General features: G+C 38.9%; 1 protein-coding gene across 2 annotated transcripts; it reads left to right on the top strand.

The window, feature by feature from the left end:
- The first annotated feature begins 310 nt into the window (after positions 1 to 310).
- LOC146390030 (uncharacterized) lies at positions 311 to 10,916 on the top strand. 2 transcript variants are annotated; one of them, XM_084923119.1, is made up of 4 exons: positions 311 to 523; positions 2,359 to 2,709; positions 6,708 to 6,988; positions 10,695 to 10,916. In XM_084923119.1, exons 1-4 carry the CDS (start codon positions 457 to 459, stop codon positions 10,800 to 10,802), a joined length of 807 nt encoding a protein of 268 aa, XP_084779245.1. In that variant the 5' UTR covers positions 311 to 456; the 3' UTR covers positions 10,803 to 10,916. The 2 variants fall into 2 exon arrangements, with proteins under 2 accessions (XP_084779245.1, XP_084779244.1); XM_084923118.1 differs by having other exon boundaries at positions 6,708 to 7,058.
- Positions 10,917 to 11,198: the final 282 nt, after the last annotated feature.

Here is an 11,198-nt window from a genome sequence, read left to right as displayed (position 1 = left end):
GAGGATTACTTCTTCACGTGGTCCCAGGAAGGTAGGATACTTTTTTTCCCCTTAGCAAATGAAATCATAATTTCAAAGCTGCATTTTCTATTTACTTGGATTATACTTGTCAAATATTAACATTTGTTTGAGGATTTCAAACATGCAAGTGTCTCAAATATGGAAAAATTAAGAAATCTGATCTTATGTGTAGTCTCCCTCCTCATTTTGTGCACTTTCAGTGTTGATTTAATAATAACTGAATGTGGATTTAAGGCGGTTCACACATGAACAGTAGAGAGCAGCAAACCTCCAACTCTGCGTCCAGTCTGAAGGATGAGGCAGATGGGCTGAAGCAGAAAACCTGCGATTGAACAGTGGAGACTGTGTCCAGTTAGACAAGAGTACAAGTGCTCACAGCACCCTAACGCACCAAGAAGAAGCAGCTCTTCAACGTTACTGCTACTTCCGACGAAGATGAACGTGTCCAGAAGAGCCGTGCTGGGTTTGATTCTCCTTTGTCTGTCACCATCATCTTCTGGAGGTGAGGTTTTTCATTAGAATGATGTAAATCAGCTCTTTTGGCTGAATGTCTGATGTCAGACTTGCAGCCAGCAGCGACACATGTATATACAGAGATGCGTATTTCTCCTACTTTGTACTATGTTAGATACTTCGTGTGCTGCACTTAGTGTTTGGATTTTGACAGAGCGTGTTTGTCTTAGTGATAAATATCAACAGGTGGAGGACAGACAGGTGTTAAGTTCACACGTGTGAGTAATGAAAACCATCTGAAGGATCTATCAGGAATCACCACAACAAAAATATCTAATCAGCAGAGCCTCAATTTGAATCCAATGCAGAAGAAAAATCAGAATGCTTTTCAATGTGGAGCACAATGTTGATCTTTTTCATCAAAACTCATTGACTCAAGATCAATTTTCCTTAATAGGCATTAAAGGGGGAATCATGACATTTTTTTTATTTTTTATCATGAAAAAAAAAATATCAAAAGCGATGAGACACATGTTTCTGTTGGATCTGTGAAGATACTCTCAGCTCGGAAGGCTTTTAATTCAAGTGATTTTTCAGATTGAAATGTTTCATTTTTGGGATCATTCCATATCAGTTCATTAAATACCTCTCACCCGATCATCCCAGATTTGCCGGAAAAAAATTAAGGCAAATATAAACTTCTCAATGTACATTATGCAAACTTTTAGGTCCCTGTTGTAACAATTTTTTGTTTGAGAAAATTAAATGTTCAATTACATATGAGCAGGTATCAGGGTGTTGTTAGACATTTTGCTGATATGACTCTTTGTAGAGGATATTTTAAAATTCTATTATCTAAAAAAACACTTTAAGGGACATCGCATGGCTGTATGAATGTGAACTCTCAGAGGTGAAGCTCACACAGAAAGATGGATTCTTGAAATTATTGGATGTCCCATCTTTAACAGCAGATTTCAAAGACAATTGAAATCACAGTGTAGCGGGTAGGGGATTGATATTTTATGCACAAATTTCCATATTTAAGGCATAAACTTCTAGTTAAACTGTGCAAATCGTTGTTAATGGTTTTACAGATATTAAAGCTTAAAAGTACAAAGGTCCAGCTTCAGTGTGATATTCCCCAGGTGTTCACAGAAACTGAAATCATTCTAGTTTCTGTTAATATAATATAGTGTAGTCTCTTATTGTCTGAAAATTGATTTTTGACATTTTGGCATTTATTTATACACTTTCTATTAGTGTTGTAAGAGTGTTTTTTTCTGTGTAATTTTTTTTTCAGGCAAATTGATGATGGGAGAGGAGAGGCTTTTTCTTTTTTTAATTAAATTGATGCCTTTGTCTTTGAATTATCTCCATACTTTCAACTACTAGTCTTTACCTGATTGTGTCTAAAGCTCACATGTGATTTTCATTTAAACTATGTTTACTGCAGTCCAGCTCAGGTACAGGTAACTCTAATGGTACCTGTAGCTTTGGGGTGAAGTGGGTGACTCATCCTATCTGAGACGCATCATGTTGGGTCTAAAAGCTTTTGACAGGAGGCTGCTGGAACCAGACATTTCAGGGGTTTTTTTTGCTGCAATGTAACATGTGTACAAAAACAACTGAGCAGGAAGTTTCTGTTTGAGGGAGGGAGACATATTTTCCATTGTTACTTGATCTAATGGATTCTTACATGTAAAAGGTTTAAATTTATATTTGATTTCTATCTGTGTCGTGGGCAACCGATTCTCTCTAAATGTTTCTCCTCATGTGATTCTCAGTAATTGTATTAATATTCAGCATGCAGTGTATTCTGGTTTGTTTGGTATCAGCTGTAACTCCAGCTTACTAGTCTGTGTTGTATTTTTTTCTCTCTTTCAGACTCCACAACCCTCAAGATTTTTCCTGGAGATAATGTCATTCTGCCATGTCACGTTCCAAATGATATATCAATTGGGGCTGTGATGTGGACCAGGTCTTACTTGGATTCAAAATATGTATTTTTTTACCAAAGCAATGCGTCTGATCCAGACACTCAGAAGTCACCTTCTCTGAGTCGCATATATCTGCTGCATACAGACATGTGGAATGGTCAATTGTCTTTGTATATAGTGGAGGCGACATTTGCTGAGATTGGAACGTATGAGTGTCATGTCGCCCAGACAGGAACAAACAACTCTAAGGCGGCCATTTTGAAGACCAAGCCAATCAACACTCTCAATCTGACAATGGGTGAGTTTGTAGAAGAAATTAATCTTCTTCCTGGAAAACAAGTTCAACATATCCAGATGATCTTTTCCTTTATTTGGCTTCACATGAAGGTGGTTATTAAATCAGTAAGTCTACAGTGTATTTATTAAACTAGCTGCTTTAAACAATCAGAAATATTGACATGACCAAATTGATGTCACCAGTAATTCAATTCAAATCAACTTTATTTATATAGTCACAACAACAGTTGCATTGAGGCACTTTATACTGCAAGGTAAAGACCCTACAATAATACAAAGACAAGAGAGAAAATATGATATATGACCCCCTATGAGCGAGCACTTCGGTGACAGTGGGAAGAAAAAAATATTAACAGGAAGAAACCTCCAGCAGAAACAAACTCAGGGAGGGGCGGCCACATGCCATGACCAGTTCTGGGTGAGGGGGGTAAGATGCTGCGAAAGAGAGCCAGAGATTAATAATAACTAATAATTAAATGGAGAAAGGTGTTTAAAAACATCCAGCATAAATAAGAGAGGATTCAGGGTTACCTGATCCAAACTGGGAGCTGATTCCACAGAAGAGGGGCATAAAGGCTGGCTCCCATTCTACTTTTAAATACTCTAGGAACAACAAGTAAGCCTGCAGTGCGAGAGCAAAGTGCTCTAATAGGGTGATATGGTACTATAAGGTCATTAAGATAAGATGGGGCCTGATTATTTACGACCTTGTAGGTGAGCAGCAGTACTCAGGGTGTACTTTTTAGGACATCCTGATAATAATGAATTACAGTAGTCCAGCCTGGAAGTAATAAATGCATGAACTAGTTTTTCAGCGTCACTCTGAGACAGGATATTTCTAATTTTAGAGATGTTGCGCAAATGGAAGAAAGCAGTCTTACATATTTGTTTATTATGTGCACTGAAGGACATGTCTTGGTCAAAAATGACTCCAAGGTTCCTCACAGCGTTACTGGAGGCCAAGGTAATGCCATCCAGAGTAAGACTCTGGTTAGATATCATATTTCTAACATCTTTAGGGCCGAGTGAATTAACCTCAGTTTTATTGGAATTTACACAGCCTTTACCACAGAGCCTCACTTCCCTCCATCACAGACATTGATCACACCTGCTGCATCTGCAAAGCAACCACAGTTGTGGAAGACCCTACACACCCCTCCTACACACTCTTTACCCTGCTGCCTTCTGGCAAGAGGTACCAGAGGTACCGGGCCCTCATTGCCAGACTGCAAAACAGTTTCTTCCCCATGTCAGACTCCTGAACACTCAGTGAGTGGACTGACACACACACACAAACACACACATGTTCATACAGGTCACTACTTCAAGCACTTATCTGCCCAGTCTCATACACACACAGTGCTCAGTCTTTTGCACAACCCACTGTCATTGTTGCAGTGTCTGCACTGTCTTGTGACTGTATCAGTCTGTTGTACCTGTTGCGCTGTCTTTGTTTTGTTTTTTTGCAATTTTTGCATACAGTAGTCGCTCGTTCATCAAAGGAGTTACGTTCTAAAAATAACCCGCGATAGGTGAAATCTGCATAGTCAGCTTTATTTTTTTTTTTAACAATTTTATAGATGTTTTAAGGCTGTAAAACCCCTCACTACACACTTTATACACTTTTCTCAGACAACCTTGAACATTTTCACACTTTTCTGTCTTGTTTAAACACTCTCAAAGTTCAAACCTTGGTAGAAAAATAAGTCCACTATTATAGAATGAAACCAAAGATCAAACTCTGTTTTCAGGTCCAGAACATGAGAATAGAGCAGCTGCTAGAGAATTCAACATTAATGAATCAATGGTATGGAAGTAGAGGAAGCAAGAAGAATGAGTTGAGTAAAGTTTGACTTATCTGACTGTTTTGTTTTGCATAATGCGCCTCACAATACGGAAAATACGGTAACTTCTACCTTCCTTTAGCATGTCCAGAAGTCCAACTTTTTGTGCGATGGTTAGCATCTTCCTCTGCCTTTTGGGTGCTAGCGCAGGTGCCTTTGACGGTGCAAAACGTTTCGTCTACATTGTTGTGTTTGTTGGGGAGAAAACTTACAAACATACTCTACAGCACTTGAGGGCGACACTGCCAGATTATTGACAAGCTGAACGCATTCTGTACTGTACTGGAGACACGGCATGGAGGAGATTGATTGACAATGGTCTACAGCCAATCAGGACACAGAACACATTGCACTGTTAAAAAAAAAAAAAAGCATGCAAAATGACACCCCAAAAAAATCTGCGAAACAGCGAGGCCGCGAAAGGTGAACCAGGTTATAGCGAGGGAGCACTGTATTGCACTTTATGTAGTCCTTTGTGAAAACCACTGGAGCGCACTACCTGCAATACCTACATTATCCTCTAATCACCCTAATAAAATATTACAGTCAACAGTACTGAACACTGGTGGGTATTGTTTAGGTTTTATCCGATACCAGTACCAAACCGGTACTTTGGAAACGGTGCCAGTGCTTAAACAGTGCTCGAACCGGTGCTCGAACCGGTGCTTAAAGAATCAAGAACACAAACTTTGTCCAAAAACCTCTTATGTTTAGCTGTTTTTTGTAAAAAGATAACAATGTTAGCCTTTTCTGCAGCTATAGGGGATTTATGGTATCACTCTTGGTTGGAAGCAGTGCTTAAACAATGGAAAAAAAACACCAACTTTGTCCAAAAACCTCTCATGTTTAGCTGTTTTCCTCTTTTTCTTTGGTCATTTTAGCCTTTTTGGCCAGGGTGAAGGGAGTATCTGCCATCGAACAAGAAGACAGCCGCATGTAACTACGACAGTGTTTGCTAGTTCACCTTACATGCATCAATGTAATAACGTGGTTAGCTTACTCAACGTAAATTACATACGAACAACATTAAGCTACTGACCCAGAGAAGAACGGCTGCTGCTGCCATCATCATCCGTCATCATTTCTGCTACACTGGCAGGGCTAGGGGCCAGGACTCTCTTCTTCGGGTTTATGTTGCTAACTCTGGGTCGATAACAGGCACCACACAGTAGATGTGCTCGGTGTGAGGTCTCGCAGCAAGCTATCAAATACGGTGCATTTCTCGGGTTTTAAAATAATGCTATGCGTCGCCAGGTGTTTCATCAGATTCGAGGTGTTACCTCCTTTGCACAGTATCACCTTAAAGAACTTGTTGCAGGCTGCTGAGTTTGCATCTTTTGCTGTGAAGTACAGACAGACTTTTGACCGCTTCGCCTTGGGCATTTTTAATCTGTAGCTCTGCTCTAAAAGAACGTACGTACCTGGGCCCGCCTACTACGCTTGCAAATGTAAAATGATTGGCTAGAATCTAAAGTGTATGACAGCTCAGTAAAAAAAGAAAGCACCGAAATGAAGCACCAAAATGTGCGCTGCTTTTTGGTCTGGTTACTACTGTTTATGTCAGAACCGGTGCCATAATGGCACCGGATACCGGTACCCATCCCTACTGAACACTGCATTTAGTTCCAGTACGTCAAGCACAGAGATGAATCCACTGTCAGAGGCCATAAGAACCTTAAACCTTTTTAAACCTTCACTAAAGCTGTTTCTGTACTGTGAGCTCTGAAATCTCTTCAGATGATCAGTTTGTTATTTTACAACTACTCTTTTAGTCATTTTTAAGATAAAAGGACATGATGAATGTAGAAATTAATATAACAAAAGAGAAATGTTAAGCAACAATGAACCATAATCCAAAAAATAGGAACCTGAGTGACATTTGACCACTCTGGAGCATGTTAGTGTAATTCTGTAATGTAAGTTTCTGTTTGAGGGAGAGCGACATTTTTTCCAGTGTTACTTGATCTAATAGACGATCCTTAGACTGTGACAGGTTTAAATTTATAGTTGATTTCTATTTGTGTTGTGGGGAATCTAAATTATTCTCCTCATGTGATTCTCAGTAATTTTTAAATATTTAATATGCAGTGTATTCTGGTTTGTTTGGTATCATATTAGCTCTAAACTGTTTTGTGTTGTTTCCTCTCTGTTTCAGAACCAATGAAAGTCTTCGTTGCACCTGGAGAAATTGCCATTCTGCCATGCGAGGTTCCAAATAAGGAATCCATTGGAGCTGTGATGTGGACCAGATCTGTCTTGAATCTAGAAAAAGAACTTTTTTACCAGAGCAATGCATCTGATCCAAGCACTCAGCCGCCACGTTATGCGAACCGTGTACGTCTCATGTATACAGACATGCAAAAAGGGAAATTGACATTGTTTCTGTATGGCACGACATTTGATGATGATGGAACGTACGAGTGTCATGTCACCCAGGTAGGAACAAACAACTCTAAGGCGGCCATTTTAAAGACTACACCCATCAAAATCATCAAGCTGACAGTGGGTGAGTTTGTAGAAGAAATTAATCTTCTTCCTGGAGCCTGTACTACAAAACAAGTTCAACATATCCAGATTATCTTTTCTTCATTTGGTTTCACATGAAGGTGTTTATTAGATCAGTAAGTCAACACTGGGTTTATTAATCTAGCTGCTTTAACCCTTTAAAGCCGGTGGGAGTGGGCACGCTCTGTTTTGCGTAACTATTTTTAAATCCCGGTAGCACTGCAACAACATAAGCTAGCGCAATAATTTTTTTTGCATATGAAACCGGAGGAGTTGTACTTACATCTTATGCCATCAGCTTGTCCTAGGTCACAGTTTCCTTCCACATATAGCTTTGCAAAAACTGCATAAAAAGCACTTGCAGCAACAAAAACATAATATTCCAGAAACACGCTTTGCCGATCCGATCAGCTGTTCATAACACTTCCTACGTTGGAATAGACGTCAGCGCGAACTTTTGCATGTCCGCCATTACCTGCCCGAAACCGGAAGTGACGTCATTTTCGCGGAAATGTAGTTTTTTTTACCATCAGGGCCTCAGGGCCTATACTGGTGTTTTTAAAAGTTATGTTTGACTTTATGACTTTCTGTGTCTTTTCTGGGATGCTTAGGACTCATATTGCACTGCTGGAAATAGTTTATTTTGGTGCATATGCTGCTTTTTTGCAAATTTGCATTATAATATTTATTTTTGTTTTTCCTGCAGTATATAAAAATTGGTGTATTTCAAAAATAAAACTATGAAGACACTCAAAATAAATTTCCTGTGGTAGGAAACTATTTTGTGCAACTTTTTTGTATTTACAGTTTTGAGGGATAAGCCTCTTAAATTTCTCTAACTAGAAATATATGTTAAAAAAGCAAAAACGATTTTCAATTTTTTTGTAGTTTATTGCACTTTTTTGCAATTTATGTAATTACTATGCACTTAATGAATACATATTATTAAAATCTGGGCTATAATTGTTGTATTGATGTATAGCAACTTGAAATGCTCCCAAAAATGGCACCACACCATGTAAAAATATAATATAAGCTCTGGCGGACTTGGTTCTATGGTAGGTCTTAAAGGGTTAAACAATCAGAAATTCAGCTTCTGTCCACTGTCAGCAGAGTGACTTACAAACACAGTGAAAACTGTAACATTAGCTGTTAAAAGGGCTGGGTATCGTCACTGATTGTATTAACTGATTAAATTCTGATTCAAAAGTCCTGAATTGATTTGATTCGACTCAATTCAATTTAGACTCTGTCAGAACTATTATGCTTCTGGTCATTTCTCAGTGCATACCCATATTTTTATATCTGTGTAGAAAAACAAAGCTGACACTTGTGAGACTTCATCAGAGGTGTAACCATCACAGCAGCATACCTTTGTATCAATGTTACTGAGGATAAAACACAGAATAGCAAATTACCTCCTTAAAAATATTCTGCAGTAGAACAAAAACGGAAGAAAACCCAGAATCAACATATGAACATTAAATGATGCTGCTGAAGTGAAGCAGAGGGCATAATTTGTAAAAGATACAGTCGAACCCCAACTTACGAATACCCCATTTAACGAAAAATTCAAGTTACGAAGGCACTGAACGGCAATATTTCTGCCCGTGTTACGGCAAAATGCCCGTGTAATGAAATCCACTGGCTCTGATTGGCTGAGCCTACAATGCCTACCGGATCATGTGACAACCCCTTGAACGACCTATTGTTGTTAGCAATTAGCCTATAGCCTATCATTCAGCATCACCTCACTCACTGGGTGCTTCGACTTACGAAAAGTTTCGACTTACGAAAGACCCTCGGGAAAAATTTAATTTCGTAAGTTGGGGTTCCACTGTATTAGGCTTTTTTTTGTCATTAAAAGAAGAAACAAACAAAAAAATAGTGGTGGACAGCACTGAACAGCAGAGTCGTAAGCGAATCGTGTAATAAACAGAGATTTCTGATGGTAAACTGGTCTCTGAGTACACTGAGAGAGAGCACTGTGCAGGAAGTAAAGATGTAAACACAAAGATGTAAACATAAAGTGTTTACATCTTTGTGTTTACAACTTTGTGTGGAACAAAAATCAATCAATCAAAAATGAATCAATATCGCATTATTCAAACTAAAAATGATTTGAATCTGGAAATTGATTTTTAAACCCACCCCCAATTGTTGGCTTCTGTCCTGAGTCTAAAGACTTGCTTGCTTTGTTGACTATTGATTCTAAATTGGCTGTAGGTGTGAATGTGAGAATGAATGTTTTTTGTGGTTCTGTGTGCCGGCCTGTGATAGGCTGCCTACCTGTCCAAAGTGTACCGGTGCTCAAAAGAAGCCAACATGTAAATGGCAAAAACTGCTGTTCCTCTAGGTGTCACTTGAGGGTGGATATCCTCAGTAAATCTTAGATATGGTTGTGTTGAAATATTCCAGCAGATCAGCAGTTTCTGAAAAACTGAAATAACCCAATTGCTGTTGGTGCTACATTAACAGTCACTCATATCACCTTTCTCCCCCGTGCCTAGTTTCATTCAGTTAAAACTATGAAAATGGGTGACTAGATGTCTGAACTGATGAGCAGCTGAACATCCTGTACCTAATGAAGTCAGTAATAAAGTGAATGTGAATTTCTTACTGATGCTGTTTTCCAGATAACTGACTGATCAGCCTTAGGTCTGCAATTGAGTTTCACGTGGTGTTGTAGCCCAATAAGAAGTGAACCGCTTTCCTAAAGCTGCATCCAAACTGGAATTGATTAAGTCATTGCACATTGCTTTGAAGACGACCGGTCACATGCACACATCCCATAATTCCATTGCCTAGGTAACCTCAAATGTATTTACTTCCAGGTCAAACGTCACTCAGTGGTACACTGCATACTTCAATTCAATTCAATTCAATTCAATTTTATTTATATAGCGCCAAATCACAACAAAAGTCGCCTCAAGGCGCTTCATACTGCATTCTCATTGGTAGTAGCTTCAAGCACTCACCGCTCACACTCACCTGTGTTGAAGGTTACTTTGCCTATACTCATCTGAAGTCATCCAATGCCATTAACTTTTCATTGAGCCAGAATCCACTGTGAATGTAGCTCAACACTGAAAACCCAGAGCTGACTCTTTGAGATTCAAAGCTTGCTTTGTAGTACAAGTGTCAGATTGTTGTTGTGAGAAAGGAACATGCATTTATTTATCTTTTAATTTAATTTTATGTATTTTTCTGTAAACATGTTGTTGATGAGACTGCATAAAGCAATAATAGTACAGGGTGGGCCATTTATATGGATACACCGTAATAACATGGGAATGGTTGGTGATATTAAAGTCCTGTTTGTGGCACATTAGTATATGTGAGGGGGCAAACTCCTCAAGATGGGTGGTGACCATGGTGGCCATTTAGAAGTCGGCCATCTTGGATACAACTTTTGTTTTTTCAATAGGAAGAGGGCCATGTGACACATCAAACTTATTGGTAATGTCACAAGAAAAACAATGGTGTGGTGTGAGGAGTTTGCCCCCTCACATATACTGATGTGCCACAAACAGGACTTTAATATCACCAACCATTCCCATGTTATTACGGTGTATCCATATAAACGGCCCACCCTGTGGATCATGTCTGACACCTCTCTTCTAATTCTCACCAACAGTACCAGTACCAGAAGGGTTTGAGATTGACCAGAGATTGGAAGCGTGTGATCCAGCTACATTTTTTCAGCCACTTGTTTTTGCTGTGGGAGCTACTGTTGTCATCATAGGTATTTTGAAATATTGTGTTGGCTGGCATAAGGTAGCTCCATGCATAGCCAAACTGCTTATTAAAGAATAATTTTTTTCTTTAAACTTTTTGAACTTCTTCAGTGTTAGGTTTAGTTATTAATGTATTTCTGTTCATGTAATATTGTTTAAGAGTTTGTTAAAATTAACTGTAAAGAGCCCAGGTGGTATGTTATATGTTTTGTGAGGTTTTTTTTGGTCAAACATTGAGGGTTGGCTGTGATGTAGGATTTAGGATGGTGGGAAAGAAAGACAGCAGGCTGAGCTGAAGGTCAGAGGAGACAGGAGATGTTAAGATTTTGACTATGAGAGACCAGAATGGAAAAAAAAAATAGAAATTAGTACATCAGAGGAACAGGCAACGCTGAGCAGTTCAG

Source organism: Perissodus microlepis, chromosome 3 (genome assembly GCF_051167445.1).
Source record: "Perissodus microlepis isolate ML-2025 ecotype Zambia chromosome 3, ASM5116744v1, whole genome shotgun sequence".
NCBI classification, from domain to species: domain Eukaryota; kingdom Metazoa; phylum Chordata; class Actinopteri; order Cichliformes; family Cichlidae; genus Perissodus; species Perissodus microlepis.
Note: the sequence above shows the minus strand (reverse complement) of the source record. Positions and strands in the feature narration are given on the sequence as shown.